The sequence below is a fragment of the Melanostigma gelatinosum genome (assembly GCF_949748355.1).
Source record: "Melanostigma gelatinosum genome assembly, chromosome: 20".
NCBI classification, from domain to species: domain Eukaryota; kingdom Metazoa; phylum Chordata; class Actinopteri; order Perciformes; family Zoarcidae; genus Melanostigma; species Melanostigma gelatinosum.
In genome coordinates this window covers 20,401,299-20,421,917 of record NC_136653.1, presented here as the reverse complement: position 1 = coordinate 20,421,917, position 20,619 = coordinate 20,401,299, and the positions used below count along the sequence as shown (strand labels likewise).

At 46.8% G+C, this 20,619-nt stretch overlaps 2 protein-coding genes across 4 annotated transcripts in view; both read left to right on the top strand.

Moving 5' to 3' along the window:
* The window catches only part of LOC306794164 (disco-interacting protein 2 homolog C-like), a 71,975-nt gene that overhangs the window by 22,492 nt on the left and 28,864 nt on the right, over positions 1-20,619 (top strand). The window contains exons 9-17 of one of the 3 annotated variants that reach the window (XM_079292113.1): positions 317-408; positions 1,012-1,122; positions 1,356-1,479; positions 5,086-5,195; positions 5,308-5,410; positions 5,498-5,562; positions 6,224-6,317; positions 6,416-6,535; positions 8,855-8,937. In XM_079292113.1, the coding sequence (XP_079148239.1) occupies positions 317-408; positions 1,012-1,122; positions 1,356-1,479; positions 5,086-5,195; positions 5,308-5,410; positions 5,498-5,562; positions 6,224-6,317; positions 6,416-6,535; positions 8,855-8,859 (824 nt within the window). In that variant the 3' untranslated portion in view covers positions 8,860-8,937. Of the gene's footprint in view, positions 1-316; positions 409-1,011; positions 1,123-1,355; positions 1,480-5,085; positions 5,196-5,307; positions 5,411-5,497; positions 5,563-6,223; positions 6,318-6,415; positions 6,745-8,854; positions 9,359-20,619 lie in introns of those variants that run through there. The other 2 variants (XM_079292112.1, XM_079292114.1) reach the window with 2 other exon arrangements.
* LOC306794162 (uncharacterized protein) lies at positions 9,463-17,795 on the top strand. The gene is made up of 15 exons (XM_079292110.1): positions 9,463-11,696; positions 12,154-12,292; positions 12,619-12,753; positions 12,840-12,888; positions 13,091-13,227; positions 13,314-13,417; positions 13,550-13,660; positions 13,925-14,185; positions 14,269-14,336; positions 14,437-14,613; positions 15,093-15,162; positions 15,245-15,367; positions 15,485-15,543; positions 15,651-15,720; positions 16,960-17,795. Exons 1-15 carry the CDS (start codon positions 9,555-9,557, stop codon positions 17,083-17,085), a joined length of 3,771 nt encoding a protein of 1,256 aa, XP_079148236.1. The 5' UTR covers positions 9,463-9,554; the 3' UTR covers positions 17,086-17,795.

Below are 20,619 nucleotides of genomic sequence, written 5' to 3'. Positions count from 1 at the left end.
TCCTTCCACCACTCCTCTCTCTCCATCCCTCTCTCTCTCGCTCTCCACCACTCTGTCTCTCTCTCTCCATCCCTCTCTCTCTCGCTCTCCACCACTCTGTCTCTCTCTCTCTCCTCCCTTACTCTCTCTCTCTCCCCCTCCTTCCACCACTCTCCCTCTCTCTCTTGCTACCTCTATCTCTCTCTCTCCTCCCTTCCTCTCTCACTCTCTCTCCCCCCCTCCCTCCACCACTCTGTCTCTCTCTCTCTTCTCCCTTCCTCCCTCCTCCCTCCCTCCCTCCCTCCTTCCCTTGTCTCCTGTGTCCTGCCTCCTTCAGGAAAGCTGTGGTCTCGCAGCATCAAACTTGCGTACAACATCCTCCACAAACTGGGCAGCAAACAGGAGCCGATGGTGCGACCGGGAGATCGGGTGAGTCACTCCTCCCCCACTGTGTCTCTCTCACTTCATCGCATTTATTCAACCCGTGGTGTTTAGTTTCCTTTGCAGCAAGTTTTTCTTTTCATATGTTTTTTGTATTTGTCCGTATTATTTACAACGGCTTCATGAATCTGAGCTTTCCTTTTGAAATCTGTCAATAAATGTAATTTGATTAATATTTTTGCAGAGAGTCAGAGGATTTACACCACTCTCATCTGACGCTACAGTCGATTAGCTTAGCTTAGCATTAAGACTGGAAACAGCTAGCCAGTGTTTAAGAAAAGGTTCACCTACCAGCACAAAGTAACACTTCATATCTCGTTTGTTTAATCTGTTCAAAAACCAATGTGACTCCAGTCTTGATGCTAAGCTACGCTAACCGTCTGCTGGCCACAGATTCGTACTGAACAGACAGATATGAGAGTGGTCTCAATCTTCTCCTCCAACTATAAATCAAAATAAGGAAATTTCCGAAAATGTCAAACTCTTCCTTTGAACAGAGCTAAAGTTAAACACGACGTCCTCCTTCAATGTGACGATCCAGCTGTGTTTAGCAAACACTGACCCCGGTTGGTCTCCTCTTCTCTCTCCTAGGTGGCGTTGGTGTTTCCTAACAACGACCCCGTGGCCTTCATGGTGGCCTTCTACGGCTGCCTGCTGGCCGAGGTGGTTCCTGTTCCCATAGAGGTCCCACTGAGTCGCAAGGTACCTCGTGCATCCCACCTGTGTGTTTTTAACCTCGACACCTGGCTGTGCTGCTCAACGAATCAAACGCTCTGCAGCTGATCTATAGCTGCTGCTCTCTTTAGTTAACCATCACAGTGTAAATAAAGTGTTACTGACTCAGTAGAACATGTGATTCTAGCCTCTGATCTCTGATAATGTTACTTTGTAAACAACCAATCAGTGTTCAAACCCCTCCCTGTATCGTCCAATAGGATGCCGGCAGTCAGCAGATTGGGTTCCTATTGGGCAGCTGTGGCGTCACCGTGGCTCTGACCAGTGACGCCTGTCATAAGGGACTCCCCAAGAGCGCCACAGGAGAGATCCCTCAGTTCAAAGGTCAGAGGTCATCGATTATAGGATTCTCTGTGGGGGGGGGGGGGGGGGTCGCCTGTCTCACTGCACATGATGAGAAAAGAGGATGTGAACCTTTAATTAAGGATGTGAACTTTGTTAATACAAGGAATTTAAACAAGGAAACAAAAGTCTGTTTTCTTTGGGAATTAAAATATGATTTCTTTACTCCCCAGTGGTGGAGAGGAAGTACAAATACACACTGTGGAAATACCACTACAAGTAAAAGTACTGCATTCAAAACCTTAAATGAAGTGAAAATATGTAATCTGCTAAATGTACTTCATGAATAGAATAAATAAATGCTAAAACAAATACAGCAATAAATAAATGAATGAATGTAGAAGAGTAACATGTACAACATGTACCTCTGAGATGTAGTACAGTATAAAGTACATGTACCTCTGAGATGCAGTACAGTAAAAAGTACAACATGTACCTCTGAGATGTAGTACAGTATAAAGTACATGTACCTCTGAGATGCAGTACAGTAAAAAGTACAACATGTACCTCTGAGCTGTAGTACAGTATAAAGTACATGTACCTCTGAGATGCAGTACAGTAAAAAAGTACATGTACCTCTGAGATGTAGTCCAGTAAAAAGTACAACATGTACCTCTGAGATGTAGTACAGTAAAAAGTACAACATGTACCTCTGAGATGTAGTCCAGTAAAAGGTGCAACATGTACCTCTGAGATGCAGTACAGTATAAAGTACATGTACCTCTGAGATGTAGTACAGTATAAAGTACATGTACCTCTGAGATGTAGTACAGTATAAAGTACATGTACCTCTGAGATGTAATACAGTATAAAGTACATGTACCTCTGAGATGTAGTACAGTATAAAGTACATGTACCTCTGAGATGTAGTACAGTATAAAGTACATGTACCTCTGAGATGCAGTACAGTATAAAGTACAACATGTACCTCTGAGATGTAGTCCAGTAAAAAGTACAACATGTACCTCTGAGATGTAGTACAGTAAAAAGTACAAGATGTACCTCTGAGATGTAGTACAGTAAAAAGTACAACATGTACCTCTGAGATGTAGTAGAGTATAAAGTACATGTACCTCTGAGATGTAGTACAGTATAAAGTACATGTACCTCTGAGATGTAGTACAGTATAAAGTACATGTACCTCTGAGATGCAGTACAGTATAAAGTACATGTACCTCTGAGATGTAGTACAGTATAAAGTACATGTACCTCTGAGATGTAGTACAGTATAAAGTACATGTACCTCTGAGATGTAGTACAGTATAAAGTACATGTACCTCTGAGATGTAGTACAGTATAAAGTACATGTACCTCTGAGATGTAGTACAGTATAAAGTACATGTACCTCTGAGATGCAGTACAGTATAAAGTACATGTACCTCTGAGATGTAGTACAGTATAAAGTACATGTACCTCTGAGATGTAGTACAGTATAAAGTACATGTACCTCTGAGATGTAGTACAGTATAAAGTACATGTACCTCTGAGATGTAGTACAGTATAAAGTACATGTACCTCTGAGATGTAGTACAGTATAAAGTACATGTACCTCTGAGATGCAGTACAGTATAAAGTACATGTACCTCTGAGATGCAGTACAGTAAAAAGTACAACATGTACCTCTGAGATGTAGTACAGTATAAAGTACATGTACCTCTGAGATGCAGTACAGTATAAAGTACATGTACCTCTGAGATGCAGTACAGTATAAAGTACATGTACCTCTGAGATGCAGTACAGTATAAAGTACATGTACCTCTGAGATGCAGTACAGTAAAAAGTACAACATGTACCTCTGAGATGTAGTACAGTATAAAGTACATGTACCTCTGAGATGCAGTACAGTATAAAGTACATGTACCTCTGAGATGTAGTACAGTATAAAGTACATGTACCTCTGAGATGCAGTACAGTATAAAGTACATGTACCTCTGAGATGTAGTACAGTATAAAGTACATGTACCTCTGAGATGCAGTACAGTATAAAGTACATGTACCTCTGAGATGCAGTACAGTAAAAAGTACAACATGTACCTCTGAGATGTAGTACAGTATAAAGTACATGTACCTCTGAGATGCAGTACAGTATAAAGTACATGTACCTCTGAGATGCAGTACAGTATAAAGTACATGTACCTCTGAGATGCAGTACAGTATAAAGTACATGTACCTCTGAGATGCAGTACAGTAAAAAGTACAACATGTACCTCTGAGATGTAGTACAGTATAAAGTACATGTACCTCTGAGATGCAGTACAGTAAAAAGTACAACATGTACCTCTGAGATGTAGTACAGTATAAAGTACATGTACCTCTGAGATGTAGTACAGTATAAAGTACATGTACCTCTGAGATGCAGTACAGTATAAAGTACATGTACCTCTGAGATGCAGTACAGTATAAAGTACATGTACCTCTGAGATGCAGTACAGTAAAAAGTACAACATGTACCTCTGAGATGTAGTACAGTATAAAGTACATGTACCTCTGAGATGTAGTACAGTATAAAGTACATGTACCTTTGAGATGCAGTACAGTATAAAGTACATGTACCTCTGAGATGCAGTACAGTATAAAGTACATGTACCTCTGAGATGCAGTACACTATAAAGTACAACATGTACCTCTGAGATGCAGTACAGTATAAAGTACATGTACCTCTGAGATGCAGTACAGTATAAAGTACATGTACCTCTGAGATGCAGTACACTATAAAGTACAACATGTACCTCTGAGATGCAGTACAGTATAAAGTACATGTACCTCTGAGATGCAGTACAGTATAAAGTACATGTACCTCTGAGATGCAGTACAGTATAAAGTACATGTACCTCTGAGATGCAGTACAGTATAAAGTACATGTACCTCTGAGATGCAGTACAGTATAAAGTACATGTACCTCTGAGATGTAGTACAGTATAAAGTACATGTACCTCTGAGATGCAGTACAGTATAAAGTACATGTACCTCTGAGATGCAGTACAGTATAAAGTACATGTACCTCTGAGATGCAGTACAGTATAAAGTACATGTACCTCTGAGATGCAGTACAGTATAAAGTACATGTACCTCTGAGATGCAGTACAGTATAAAGTACATGTACCTCTGAGATGCAGTACACTATAAAGTACAACATGTACCTCTGAGATGCAGTACAGTATAAAGTACATGTACCTCTGAGATGCAGTACAGTATAAAGTACATGTACCTCTGAGATGCAGTACAGTATAAAGTACATGTACCTCTGAGATGCAGTACAGTATAAAGTACATGTACCTCTGAGATGTAGTACAGTATAAAGTACATGTACCTCTGAGATGCAGTACAGTATAAAGTACATGTACCTCTGAGATGCAGTACAGTATAAAGTACATGTACCTCTGAGATGTAGTACAGTATAAAGTACATGTACCTCTGAGATGCAGTACAGTATAAAGTACATGTACCTCTGAGATGCAGTACAGTATAAAGTACATGTACCTCTGAGATGTGGAGGAGGAGTACTCCGGTAAAGTAGGAGGATGAAGTCTGAGTTGCGCTGAAGGTGTTTGCAGTAATGTGTTCTCATGAATACACGTCTCTCTGCAGGTTGGCCTAAGTTGCTGTGGTTTGTGACGGAGTCGAAGCATCTCTCTAAACCTCCCAGAGACTGGTTCCCTCACATCAAAGATGCAAACAACGACACAGCCTACATAGAGGTGAGCTCTCACACACACACACACACGCACGGTTCAGAGCCTCCAGCTCATCATTCAGTGAGTGAACCCGCTACCCTGTGTTTGATATTGTCTCCTGTGGTTCGTGTCTCAGTATAAAACCTGTAAGGACGGCAGCGTGCTGGGAGTGACGGTGACGAGGATCGCTCTGCTCACACACTGCCAGGCTCTCACCCAGTCCTGCAGCTACACGGAGGGTATGCACACGCACACACACACACACACACACACGGTTCAGAGCCTCCAGGTCATCATTTAGTGAGTTAACCCTTTCCTGTCTGCAGCGGAGACCATCGTGAACGTCCTGGACTTTAAGAAGGACGTGGGTCTGTGGAACGGCATCCTGACGGTGAGAGGAGGAGTCACGGCGTCGCTGCGTTGTCACACATGTGCAGTAACATCTGCTCTGAACATCAGGAAGATGGATTATCTTCACTGAGGCGACGGAATATATTTCACAGGAACAGAATGGAGCGGGTCGTTTAATTCATCGAGAAGTTATTAGACTTCATGTGAGAAAGGAGACACAGGAACTTGCTTTACAGAATTGCTCAAACTAAAAGATAACACTTAACGAAACTCTTTTATACCATATTTAAAAAAGTAATATCTCCCATAAATACAGCCGCCATTAGAAAGCCTTGATGACAGATTTAACAGACTTTTAAAGTGCATGAAACGGAGATATACTGCAACAGATGTGTGTTTCTGTGGAGAATTAAGTAAAGCAACCACCAGAACTGTTATTACAATTAAAATAACACTGTTCAATCGAGCGTAAAGCATCGTGATTTGATTATTTATGATATTTTGCATGTTCTTTTTATGTAGAGATACAAAAATATCCAGAAAAATATCAAGTGTATTAACCTCATTCGTTGAGCTGAGGAAAGAATATTAGTTTCGACACAAAGATGGTCAGAAAACGGATAAATATAGAAGATCAAATCGCTCATTTAGTGAGTTTTAAACCCGTTACATGTTAACGTGCCATGATGTGTGTCGTGCAGAGTGTGATGAACATGATGCACGTGATCAGCGTGCCCTACTCGCTGATGAAGGTGAACCCTCTGTCGTGGATCCAGAAGGTCTGCCAGTACAAAGGTGAGACACACGCTCACCTCCGCTCACACCTGTCCGCCACAAAGAGCAAATGCTGATGCCCCCCCCCCCCCCCCCGTCTGTGTCTCCCCCCTCTGCAGCCAAGGTGGCCTGCGTGAAGTCCAGGGACATGCACTGGGCTCTGGTGGCCCACAAGGACCAGAAGGACATCAACCTGAGCTCGCTGCGCATGCTGCTGGTGGCCGACGGATCAAACCCCTGTAAGGTCACGCTCGGCCTCCGCAGCGGACGCTTTCAGTTTAGAGCGGCGGCGTGGAGAGAAGAGAATGTCAGAGGAAAGAGATAAACTCTCCGGGGGAGTCGGGGGGAACTGGGTCGCTTGACAGGAATAGAGCCGGATGTGTCCGTCGCCGCACACTTAAATAAATGGTTTTCAGCCCGACTGGAGTGAATTACGGTGTATTATACGGTGAGGCAGCTGGGACCGTTTCAAACTGTCTCACCTCTCACCTCTCACCTGTCTGTCTCACCTCTCACCTCTCACGTGTCTGTCTCACCGCTCACCTCTCACCTGTCTGTCTCACCTCTCACCTCTCACCTGTCTGTCTCACCTCTCACCTCTCACGTGTCTGTCTCACCGCTCACCTCTCACCTGTCTGTCTCACCTCTCACCTCTCACGTGTCTGTCTCACCTCTCACCTCTCACGTGTCTGTCTCACCGCTCACCTCTCACCTGTCTGTCTCACCGCTCACCTCTCACCTGTCTGTCTCACCGCTCACCTCTCACCTGTCTGTCTCACCTCTCACCTGTCTGTCTCACCTCTCACCTGTCTGTCTCACCTCTCACCTCTCACGTGTCTGTCTCACCTCTCACCTGTCTGTCTCACCTGTCTCACCTGTCTGTCTCACCTGTCTCACCTGTCTGTCTCACCTCTCACCTGTCTGTCTCACCTGTCTGTCTCACCGCTCACCTCTCACCTGTCTGTCTCACCTGTCTCACCTGTCTGTCTCACCTCTCACCTGTCTGTCTCACCTGTCTGTCTCACCGCTCACCTCTCACCTGTCTGTCTCACCTGTCTCACCTCTCACCTGTCTGTCTCACCTCTCACCTCTCACGTGTCTGTCTCACCTGTCTGTCTCACCTCTCACCTGTCTGTCTCGTCTGTCTGTCTCACCTGTCTGTCTCACGTCTCACCTGTCTGTCTCACCTGTCTCACCTCTCACCTGTCTGTCTCACCTGTCTCACCTCTCACCTGTCTGTCTCACCTGTCTCACCTCTCACCTGTCTGTCTCACCTGTCTCACCTCTCACCTGTCTCACCTCTCACCTGTCTGTCGCACCTCTCACCTGTCTCACCTCTCACCTGTCTGTCTCACCTCTCACCTGTCTGTCTCGTCTGTCTGTCTCACCTGTCTGTCTCACGTCTCACCTGTCTGTCTCACCTCTCACCTGTCTGTCTCACCTCTCACCTGTGTCTCACCTCTCACCTGTCTGTCTCACCTCTCACCTGTCTGTCTCGTCTGTCTGTCTCACCTGTGTCTCACCTCTCACCTGTCTGTCTCACCTCTCACCTGTCTGTCTCACCTGTCTCACCTCTCACCTGTGTCTCACCTCTCACCTGTCTGTCTCACCTGTGTCTCACCTCTCACCTGTCTGTCTCACCTCTCACCTGTCTGTCTCACCTGTCTCACCTCTCACCTGGTCTGCTGCTCTCGTTCTCCTAACATGTGCAGCATCATGTATGTAATAAATCTCCCAAACAATTAAACAAACATAAAAATAAATATTTTAGCAATTTGGCCGTCGCCATGTTTTTTTATCAACCAGTGAACAGGAAGTGACCATATATGGACTGAGGAGTGACGTAGAGACGGCGTATACATCTCTGGTAGCGACCTGTCAATCAGCGTGTAGCCCCGCCCTAAAGCATCCCCTGCTTTATGGTCTGTGTGACTCTAAATGGACCATAATGTACTAAATGAACATCATGCTGTATTGAAGAAGACTTGAAACTAGAGATTGAGACATAAACTCATGTTTACAATGTTTACTGAGGGAATAAATCAAGAGAGAAGTAGAGTCATTTTCTATAGACTTCTATACAACCAGAGGAGTCGCCCCCTGGTGGACACTAGAGAGAATGCAGCTTTAACGCATGAAGCTTTGGCTTCACTTGCCGCCTGGTTGAAATATTTTACTGGATAAGAGACAACTTTGACCTGCTGGGGAAGCTGGAGAAAAAGATCCGGGGCTCACCAAAGTCATCAGGATTCATCCTCTGGGGAACATGAATATCTGGACTGAGTCACGTGACAGATCATCCATCGAGCCGTGCAGCTAGCGGGCTACAAAAGAAGCTGAAAACACATGATCCTACTTCCATATATGTCATTCTCTTAATGCCTCTAATCTAAACCATGAACCTCTTCATCTACTTCTGCGCTCTAACACAACTGTTGGGATTTTAATTTCAAGTTCGTGAGACCAAAGACTTTGAGAGATTGAAGGTGAAGCTCGGGTTTCCTTGATGACAGCAGGAAGTGTGTATTTAAAGTGTTGTGTTGTTTGTGTGTTTTCAGGGTGACGGTGACGTCGCTCTGCTCGATGGACTTCAGCAGCTTCCCTCTGGACACACAGAACTGCTCTCTGGAGCTGGAGAGCTGTGAGACACACGCATGCACACACAGACACACACACACATCTACACACACGCATGCACACACAGACACACACACACACAGACACACACCTACACACACAGACACAAACACACACACACACGCACACACCTACACACACACACACACACACACACACACACACACACACACACGCGCACACACACACATCTACACCCACGCATGCACACACAGACACACAGACACACAGACACACACCTACACACACAGACACAAACACACACACACACGCACACACCTACACACACACACACACACACAGACACACACCTACACACACAGACACACAGACACAAACACACGCACACACCTACACACACACACACACACACCTACACACACAGACACACACACACACACACACATCTACACACACAAACACAGACACACACGCACACACACACACACACGCGCACACACCTATACACACACACAGACACACACCTACTACACACTCTCTTTCTGCCAGTGGCTGAGCGGTCGTGAGGAGCTGCTCATGATTCTGTCTCGTGTTGTGTAGCCTCTTAGTGTGCGCGGACATAGCAGTCTTGTGCTTTATTCCCACTTTAGGCCGGAGAAGATGGGATGCTGTTTTAGTAAGGAGCTCAACCCCGGCCTGCCGAGTGAGAGGAGCGATCTGTTACAGCCCCCACTGCACGACAGGCTGAGTGAGACGATGCTCTCGCCCAGGCTGGAGGAGACGACAACGCCGCTCTGTCAAGGTTTCGAGAGCAGGACCCGGGGCGTCTACAGCTCATGTTCCATCGACGCCGACGATCTTGAACACGACCACCAGTCCCAAACAGCTGGAGCGACACACTCGCTGCACACAGCTGAAGGAGGAACAGCTGCTCTGCCCTGTATAGTAGAGTCTCCAGTCTCCAGCCAATCACACATGGAGGCATCCACAGTCCAGGACCAGATGTACGTCCCAGAATCTAAAAGGGCCGGCCAGTCACACGACGAGGATCCAGCTGCAGCACAGTCGTCCACCGTCCCATCACACTCAGACAGTTCCCTCTCATCAGAAGAGACCCCCTCACCTCAGCCTGTAGACTCCCCCAGTGACCCGCTGACCCCGTCCAGCAGTCAAATCACCAGCGAGGAACCTCCGGCGTCCGCTCCAGACGGCACTCAGCCTGAAGGTTTGAATGAACAGACGGCTGCAGAGGATGAGTCCAAGGATTACATGTTGATGAAGTCACACACAGATCAAAGTGCATGTGTGGAGGAGGACGATGAACTTGTGCGGGGTGAGACGGTTGGTTTACAGGAGGAAGAGTTGGATTCTGACTTCAATCCTCTGGACGATCATCTGCTAACAGAGCAGCACATCCAGAGTTCTACACCGGCAGCTGAAACTCCTGAACTGGACACTTCCAGCCCGAGTCCTTCAAAGCCTGAGCTCCACCTCGACCCGCCGCACAGGGAGGAGTTTGTTCCTCTTCTGTCTGGACAGAGCGAGGTGGACAAACCCTCCATGCAGGGCGTGGCCATCCCTGTGAGCGCCGGCAGAGTCCACAGTGAGGAGGAGGCCGACGTTGGACACAGCGGAACAGCAGAGACGACTCTCACCTCGGTGTCCTCCGCGTCCTCCGTGTCCTCCGTCGTGTCTTCAGTGCCCGTTGAACTCGCTGCCTTTTCCTGCCACACGCATCTGCCCCCTCTCTCAGACCTAAAAACCACGTCTCACCAGTGTGACTCCATCACATCCGACCAATTAGATGTCAGTTCAAACAATCCAGCGTTTAAACTGAGCGGCATGAAGCCTCCCAGTCACGATGTGGAGGCTCCATTCGCTGACCCTGAGCTCAGTGGCGAACAGCTCAACAGCTCTGATGTGAAAACTGAAGCTTCTGTGGTCTCAGACGAGCCTCTTCAGGATGTCCTCATGAGCAGAGACGAAACAAAAGCAGAAATCTGTCAGAACAGCAGACATGTTGAGAGAGATGACGTTCCAGATGTTTCACCTGAAACGGACCCAAACAGTTCCCTGTGTTCAGAGCAGCGTGAGTGTCAGAGCTCCCCAGAATCATTCACCTCCAGTGGTTCCTCTGAGTGTGTGCAGCCTGAAGTGGACCTGCAGCATGAAGCCGCTGCCTGTTTACCTCAAACTACAGACTCATCAGATGGAGTTAATGGGATAAAGACTCTCGTGTTACAGGAGGAGACGTCTGCACTGAGCAGCAGTATTCCTCCAGAAACTCCCGATCATTCAGCTCCTGAGACTTTGGCCCAAGGTGTCGAGGAGGACGGTGACACCTGTGACGACTCCTTCGTGATTCTTAGTGACTTCAGCTGTGCGGAGGACCAGGACTCGGACCGTGCCGTGATCTCCGTGGACCCGTCTCAAATCGACGTTTACGCCTCGACTCCGTCGCGTGTATTCCACTTCCTGCGTCCCGAGCCGACGGCGACCGCCGAGGAGGGAGAGAGAGAGGGAGGGATGAGGGAGATGGTGTCCGAGCTGCTGGGAGATGACGGGGACTCCTCCGTATGTACCCCCAGTATGTGCCCCCAGACCTGGATCCAGCTGGGTCTGGATGAGACCTGCGGGGTCTGGGCCCAGGGCGCGTCTGACGAGGGCTCTGACGTGGAGCAGATCCCGGATCAGGTCTCAGAGATGCAGCCGTCGATGGCTCCGCTGGGAGCGTACCCCTTCAGCACAGTGATGCCTCAGGGACGCTGTGTGTGGGACTGGCACACAGACCGCTCTCAGTCTGTAAGTGTTAGGGTTTCGTGTCTTATTCCCAAAATAACTCAACGTCTTTACAGAGACGAGGGCTCGTTGTTCATTGAACAGTAATAATGTGAGATCAGCCTTAATGTTACAACGTTAAGTGAACTGAAGATGAAACTCAACAGGTGGATGAAGATGTGAAGCTCTCGTTTATATCCGAGAGTAAATCTGAAAAGATGCTTTCTTCCTCTTTACTGTTCACTTTGCATTGAGTGAGATTGAATAGTTTCATTATATATTAATATGTTATATTTAGTTTTGTCTCATTGACTCTGATCCAATGAGAGCTGCTTTAAGCCTGCTGCCTGATCTTAACTTTATTATTCACTTTCTTTCACAAATATTTCCATCACTCATGTTGTTCTTATTCTCATAAACACATCTGATTTAACGCTTCATGTTGGATTAATATTCTGAACATTGGGTCTTCTTCTCTCAGGGACCTGTGGCCCCCAGCCTCAACCCTGATGCTGAGGCATGGACCAATCACGGCTTCAACCTGGACGTCGCTGGCCCCGCCTACCTCCAGGCTCAGCAGCCATGGCTGCAGTTCCCCACCGTCGTGACCAATCAGGGAGGTGAGCTGGCGTTAAACACACCGTCTGCTTCTGTTCTCTTTCTCACAGCTGTCTCTGACGGCATACTTTTCTTTTATGGGAAAATTAAATTTTATGTCTTGATAAAACACGATTAAATAACTTTTTCCCCAGAACTGCACCAGGTTCCAGGACAACTCGAATCCAACTGAAAGTGTTTTACTCCGTCTGTGTCGCTGTGGTCATGAAGTGATCACGAACACGAGAGGAATCGTTTGAACCATCTCTCGTCTTCAGTGTTACAATGAGGAAACAGCTTTGCTGGATGAATGCTAATTGTTCCTACGATTTCTTTATTTTATCTTTAGGATACGAGCCGGCGTTCCAGCTGGAGAACGTGGGCCTGACGGAGATCGAGGTCGATCGTAGAACACTAGAGAACCAGATGCTGTCTGCTGAAGCTCCTCTTGTCAACGGAGAACCCACTGACTCACCTGTCACAGGTATCAATCCAGTGTAGTGGTCTGTATCCAGTTTATATGGTTCACCAAATGAACCATGAAGTAATAATGACTTCCTGTGATTCCAGATGAGAGCATCGAGCAGCTGAGGAGCGTTTTGGAGTCCTGCCTGACCAGGTAACCACTCACCTGGTCTCTGTTTATGTCCTTTAAACATATTGACATGAGACATCGATACTAAGCATACATTCAACACTGACTTAAAGGCGGCTTCCAGGACCTATGTTAGTAGTTTACTGATTTGACCTACCATTTAACAGCTGTTTAGTTTGTTGTTGGTTCCAACACGTAGAACATGTCACCTCTCATCTCTCCACAGGGAGCACCTCAGTAACGACCTGTACCTCAACTCCCAGATGGACGACGATCAGTACGTTCCCATCGCGATGCTGGCCAGCCTGGACCGGATCAAGAGTCTCAGCACGGACCTGGACCTCATCTCAGACATCTTGAAATGTCAGTGTTCATGTTCAGATGTTGGTAATCTACGATGCTCTACTGTGAGGAGTTTGTGCTGAGTCTCTCCTCTCATTGGTCGACAGCTCTGCCGACGGTTCAGGTGACTCCATGTGGACAGAAGGTCCGAGCCAATCAGAGCCGCTGTGTGATCATCCTGAGAGAGATCCCCAACACCACACCTCAGGAGGCAAGGAACCCACAACAACCCCTCCTCTCCTTTCCTAGCTCTGCTCCCTTCTCCCCTCCTCTCTCCTCTCCTCCTAGTAAACTCATGCTTTTCACTTTGACCGGTGTGTTTGATGTCTCCGTTGTGCTGCAGGAAGTGGAGTCTCTCTTTGACGTGGAGGACCTGCCACAGTTCCTGAGCTGTGAGTTTGTGAGCAACGATAACTGGTTCATCACTTTCAAGTCAGAAACCGACGCACAGCAGGTGAAACACTCTTCTGCTTTATCTTTATCTGACACTGTGCGCAAATAACAACTTTAAACACAATGAAGACGCAGTGTTCAATTGTTGGTTTAAGAATTTAAATATCAACCTTTTCTGAATGGCAAACATGTTGTGATCTCATTATTTGATCACTGAAGTCATGCTTTTTATGTTGTCAGTTTGTATATTTCATTCAGTTACAAACTGTTGTTTGTGTGATTTGAAAGTATAGTCACTCTGTCCCGTCTCTGCTCACGTCTTTAGGCCTACAGGTACCTCAGAGAAGACGTCCGGGAGTTCCAGGGAAAGCCCATCATGGTGAGGATAAAGGCCAAAACCATGGCGGTCCCTTCCTTTGCTCCACAAAACAGCTACAGACCCCCCCAGCTGGACCAGTGCAGCGGACATTACAGCTCCTACTTCCCCCCAGCAACCTACCAGCAGCCCTGCCCCCCCCGGCTGCTCTTTGACCCCACCAACGAGGCGTGGGCTTCGGCTGCGACGGGATACCAGGACTGTGCCCAGGTGAGAGGTGTATTAAGACATCGGAGAGAGAATAATCCCGTCACGAGCAGAGTGATGCAGCGCTTTGTTGTTTCTCTCAACAGCAAACATTGATGAACGACTTGATCGACGGATTTTCCAACTTCAGACCGTACAACCCTCACAGGCCGAGGTAGATACCGCTGTTTTCATCACGCTACTCGTAGTGACGCGTCTTTTTGTGATCCCGGTGTGAATATCCACTGACGGCCATCATGACCCATCTCCTCCAGGAGAGGCTCGAGGGGGTCGAACTCCAGAGACCGTTGGCAGTCCGATCAGAAGGACTCGTCAGAGCAGACGCCAGCAGAGCGCTCGTCCTCTCCCATGAAGCCGGGTCGAGGGCGGTCGCGGGGCAACGCGCGCCGTCAGAGGCGAGGGGGAAGGGCTTCCACTTTTGATCGAGGAAGGTAACAAAACATCAAGGCAGAGGAACCCCACCTGTGTTTACAGGTCCTCTGTTGTTTCCATGGTCTAGGAAAGTTCAATCCTCTATGGAGCGTGGCGGTCCAGTCCTGATACCGGACTAACTAACACAGTTCATGTAGTTGTACCTCCTGTCGAGGCTCATGATGCGACACCTGTTTTAAATTCAGTCACATCAACCTTCCACGATCAGAATAACTAACGCTGTGGTGGGACATAGTTTGCTTTCACACCTGTGAAATAATAATCTGTTGTTGGCTCAACTGATCCAAACAGAACCAGAGTCAGTCTGAACCGGATCAAACAGGTCTGATGTGGATTCACTGGTAATGACAGTGAAGAAGCAGCACTCTTACATAAAACTAATAATTCTTACGAGCTGCACACGGATCCCTCTGAGCCGACAGACTCGTGTAGGATTCAGTGTGATGAGTGATGCTTTAAACTCCGCCTCTCTCTGAAGGAGAGGAACCTCCAGCCAGAGGAGGAGCGACAACCCGACGTCCTGGGACTCTTCTGATGGAAACACTCGTGTAAGTAGCCAGCGAGCATCACGAGTGTTTGGAAAGCTCACTTTGTTGTGTGTTGACTGTGTGTTTGTGTGTGTTTGTGTAGAATTCACAGAGCCAGTTGCGAGAGCCGTCTCCTCCCCCCGAGCTCGGCCTCACCAGCTTCCCTCCTCTGACTCCACCAAACACCGCCATGGCAGTGCTACCTGCAGCTAACGGCAACGTCAAGGTTACCCAGTGTGTCTCTGTCTGACACACACACACACACACACACACACACTGGTCATCTGATGCTCTGTCCTCATATTTAAACCTCAGACTGTCTCTTTGCTGTTGCTCATCACAGACTCCAGTGAGAAGCAGCAGCGTGTGTTCACCAGCGTCACAAGAGCAGATCTCAGAGCAGTAAGTGAGGATTTATCTACTGCATCAGACTCTCCAGTCGTCTCCCCAGCAGGATAGTTCAGGTCCAATGCTGACTTTGATCCAGCTGATCTGTGATCTGTGTGCAGGAATGTGAAGGAGCGTGCAGAGACGACCAGTGAGGCCAAAGCAGCTCAGCAGACACAGGAAGCAGTCGCAGTAAGACCTGTTCATGGTGCTCAAATGTTCCTCCTGTTTCTGTTTTACTTCAGTGTCGTGTGGACGGAGTGACTCAAAGGAAAGACTTCAGGGCAGGGTTTGTTTAACCGCCGTCTCTCAGTCCTCTCAAAACATCGGCGTCTCTCTCAAAAGCTAGTGTTGGTAATGTTGAGGAATTATCAGTTCACTAGATTTAAAAAACCTAAACACCAGCCCAGTCTAGAGAAAGTCTCCCAGTGGTCAACACTGATGCTGCGTTCACATCGGTCGCGTTGATTTTTTGACGCACTGCACAATCGCGTTCAACGCGCCGCCGGTCGTGTTCACACCAAACGCCGCAAAATCTCGTAGCGCCGGAGAGGGGGCGTGGTTTATCGTCTGGAAGCCGTTCACCTGGCCGCCATTTCTTTCCGCTGTCAACCGTGAAAGGAATAAGGACGTGTTTGTACGTGTTTTGTACGTGTTGTGGAAGTCCCTCAAACATCGGAATGCCAAACGCCGTCATGTCTGGTTCATAACATTGTTCAGAGGAGCTCCGTGGATTGTATCGAGCTGTATTCACTGTCTAGCAAGCCACCGGTCGCTGTTTACTACAGCTGTATGAACAAAATAAACTGATTTGGCTGTGATTCAACGGCAATAAACCGACCGGTGTGAACACAGCATGACAGCTCCTCCCTCCAGAGACACGCCCCCAAAATGATCATCATGAACGTAAACTACAAACATGGCTGCTGTTAGAACTCACAGCTGTTAAGACAGCAGCTGGAGGAAGACGAACAATGAGTGTACAGACAGAATATGTGCCCGTCTAATCATTTAACTTAACAGCACACATACATGGCCAACAAAGCTGATTCTGATTCTCTTTACATCCCGACAGCCGACAGAATTTAAACACATATAATATAAGTATTTCAAAATATTACCAATCTTAGCTTTAATACAAAATATCTCTGTCATTTAACTTTTACTTCCACTAATAACAGCAGTGACGATTAGTTTTTTTTATTATTTGTAAGTAGTAACGATATAGTACTTATGCAAAACTGAAATGATCAGCCAGATAGAAGAACAATTAGTTTCATCGTAATAATCACTTTTATACGACACTTTTCAGTTCACTCAGTTCCTATAAAATTAAATCATTTTAAAAAGCTGTTGCTTGATCTCAGATCTCAGATCTGTGTGAGAGTGAACAGGTGTGACAGCCTTTGACCTTGTGCTCTGATTGGCCAGGAGTCCAAGAAGCCCAGCTACACCGAGATCTGCCAGAGAGTGTCGTCCAATGAGCCGCTGCTGCCCGCTGACCCCGCCCCTTCAGAGGCGGAGCCCGCTGCCCCCACATTCCCGGGCCAGGCGTAGGCACCGGCTCTGTCGCCATGATGATCGTATCCGTGGAGAATTCTAAAAAGACATAAACTGAACATGTATTAATGAATGAATGTGCTGTCGTATGTCGCTGAACGTTGATTTGTTGGTTTCATTAGTTCGTAGTTAAGATCAGTTTCCTGAGAGCCAGGTTTAGATTTAGTCTTGTTTTGCTGTTGGCTCTTCTCTTCCTGCTGTTTGTGTGTGTTTGATGTTTTCTTTCTCTGTACAGGATGTTCCATCACTTTTATTGTTTTAGTTCCATACATCTGTGTTATTCTTGAGTCTACATGGACACGCACACGATGCTGCTTCTCTAAACATGAGTACTCGTCTCCCAGTTTGTCCCATGTTCAGACGCTGTGAGTACTGGGAGGATCACTTGAATATTCTTTATCTCGACATGACTTTTTTTATTGTATTTTAGAATTGATGTCCTATTTTTATTGCTTTAGTGTGTTGAAGCTTCAGCTGAACATCAGTGTCTCAACGTCCCGTGTTCACGACACGGGACGTCCTACAGAGGGAACACTCTGTGTCCATAAACTTGAGTCTGATTGTACTTTGAGTCCTTTTGTTTAAAGAATACAATTTTACTGTGGAACAGTTGTGATGGAGAAAGAGCAGGCGTGGTTGTGGCACGTGTTACTTTGTCTGTACAGATGTACATATTGCTGAACAAATATTAAAGTGCCTTTGAAGTTACAAAACTAGTTTGTGTTGAATCAAAAGTCTGACTCATCAAAGCTTCTCTTCACAGATTATTTGTTTCTGTAAAAGGTGTTTTTTAATGTTTTAATGTAAATGTCACAGCACCGAGGGTCTAAACTGTGGTTCTGTCTCCTGACCAGCAGATGGCAGACGAGTGTCATAACAAATGCTCCATGATGTAGCTCCACTTGTTTACAGCCAGGATGATTTGATTGGTGGAGGGCTGCGGGCGAATGAATGTGACGAGTATCACTAATCGCATCCTCTGTGTTAGACGGACAAATTGATGCTCACTTGTGTGTCGCTGCCACATTAGGCCGGTTACATCCTACTGGACTTAATTAAAGGCTGCCTGGCCTTCTGATGCTCATCACATTATTCTGTGGAGGTTTAGATTAGATGAGCACATTTAAAGGACAGAAGAACGTCACTGATGGTTGACACTGTTTCTTCTGGCTCCATCCAGCAGCATGTTGTGTAAAGTAAGTAAACACATGATTGTAAAAAGATGTATGTTCTTTTTTTGTGAGCAGGCTTTATTGTTTGCACTATTACGCTGTGTTTGAGCTCAATAAGAGGATTAATTAAGTTGTGCACATCAAAAACATAAAGTCATGGATGAAAGACTGCTGAGGAAGACCATGTGTCGAGGGTTAAAGCTCCTGAAATAAGAACACCAAAGTAACCTTTCCACAAAAAAAATAATAATCCATAATGTAAAAATAATTGTTTGAATAAAAACCAATTGAATGAAAATTAACTAAATGGATGAAAAACTAAATTGATATTTAAACTTAAACTTTAATAAGATTAAAACGTCATATTGCAGCTTTTAAATATTTTATATTCATTGAATTAATTTAAATATTGTTTTCAATATAATTTCTTCATTATTTCTCTCCCAGATCTCAACAAACAAACAAATAATTTAAAAATAATTTAACAATGTTGACTCTTGATTTTATTTAAACATACATTTTTTCACTTTAATTTGGCTCCCAGACGTTTACTAAATACAAATAATAATTGAATAAGATTAAAACAAATGTAATGTTAAAGATTTTAAATATTTATTTAATAAACTTAAATATAATTTTCTATTTTTTTTTCTTTATTATTCTCCAGGACATTTACTAAAACAAAAAATACAAAAAAAGAGGACGACATAATTTAAAGATCGTAATTAAACACAGATTTGTGGTCCAGGTGTAAAACTACACCGTCACTGTGTGCTGTAGGTGTGGTTGCTCGCGGCGCCCCCTGTCGGTGATGACCGGTAGCGCCGCCTCCTTCCTCCGTAGAGTCACGTGACACCAGCGGCAAAGAAGCTGCAAACGGGTCTAACTGTGTGGGGCTGCGCGAGCCTCACCATCATCATCACCACCACCACTACCAGCACCAACGGCTGAGCTACCGGGAGTCTTTACCGATCCGAGGAGCCGTGCGCAAAAAACGGACCCGGATTTATCCTCTTTGTTCTTCCTCCTCGACGCCTCGTAGTAGGAAGAGTAGGATGATGCTTGGGAGTATCCCCCCCCCCCCCCCCACTACACAGATACAACCTGTCTGTGGGCCGTTGACTCTCAATCACAGCTTCAGTGGGAGACAACAGGAACATTTCCGCCTTTATATAACGAGCATGGCATGTTTTATTCATACAGGCTTCAGGGACACGCTGGACCTGAGCCTCCCGGGCTGCCGGGTCCACGTCCCCTCTGTTGTGGGTTTGTGTGTACTTGTGATCCGTCGCAGCTAAAAACCAGAACTAGATGTGACTCGTGTCAGGATCTGCAAAAAAACCCTGCAGTGTAAAACGTGCCTCACCTGCAGCGATGTGCAGCTAAAAAATACAGTGTCTGGAGGGGGACTAGGTCTCTAGGAGGACCGGGAACTATAGGTCTGTAGGACGGGGACTAGGGACTATAGGTCTCCAGGAAGACGGGGACTATAGGTGTCTAGGAGGACGGGGACTATAAGTCTCCAGGAGGACGGGGTCTCTCCAGGAGGACGGGGACTATGGGTCACTAGGACGGGGACTATGGGTCTCCAGGAGGACGGGGACTATGGGTCACTAGGAGGACGGGGACTATAAGTCTCCAGGAGGACGGGGACTATAAGTCTCCAGGAGGACGGGGACTATAAGTCTCCAGGAGGACGGGGACTATAAGTCTCCAGGAGGACGGGGACTATAAGTCTCCAGGAGGACGGGGACTATGGGTCTCCAGGAGGACGGGGACTATGGGTCTCCAGGAGGACGGGGACTATGGGTCTCCAGGAGGACGGGGACTATGGGTCTCCAGGAGGACGGGGACTATGGGTCTCCAGGAGGACGGGGACTATGGGTCTCCAGGAGGACGGGGACTATGGGTCTCCAGGAGGACGGGGACTATGGGTCTCCAGGAGGACGGGGACTATAAGTCTCCAGGAGGACGGGGACTATAAGTCTCCAGGAGGACGGGGACTATGGGTCTCCAGGAGGACGGGGACTATGGGTCTCCAGGAGGACGGGGACTATAAGTCTCCAGGAGGACGGGGACTATGGGTCTCCAGGAGGACGGGGACTATAAGTCTCCAGGAGGACGGGGACTATAAATCTCCAGGAGGACGGGGACTATAAGTCTCCAGGAGGACGGGGACTATGGGTCTCCAGGAGGACGGGGACTATAAGTCTCCAGGAGGACGGGGACTATAAGTCTCCAGGAGGACGGGGACTATGGGTCTCCACACACACACACACACAGTGAGGTGTGTGTCTATGGGAGCTTCCTAATCCAGCAGAGTGTGTTTATCAGAGCAGATCATGCTGCTGGCAGATGT

What these genes read in the sequence shown, in the direction of transcription:
- LOC306794162 (XM_079292110.1), top strand. Translation starts at nt 9,555, where the DNA reads ATGGGATGCTGTTTTAGTAAGGAGCTCAACCCCGGCCTGCCGAGTGAG. An exon ending in CAGAAACCGACGCACAGCAG is followed by an intron (nt 13,661 to 13,924) that starts GTGAAACACTCT and finishes TCACGTCTTTAG; the next exon opens with GCCTACAGGTACCTCAGAGA. An exon ending in CTTCTGATGGAAACACTCGT is followed by an intron (nt 15,163 to 15,244) that starts GTAAGTAGCCAG and finishes GTGTTTGTGTAG; the next exon opens with AATTCACAGAGCCAGTTGCG.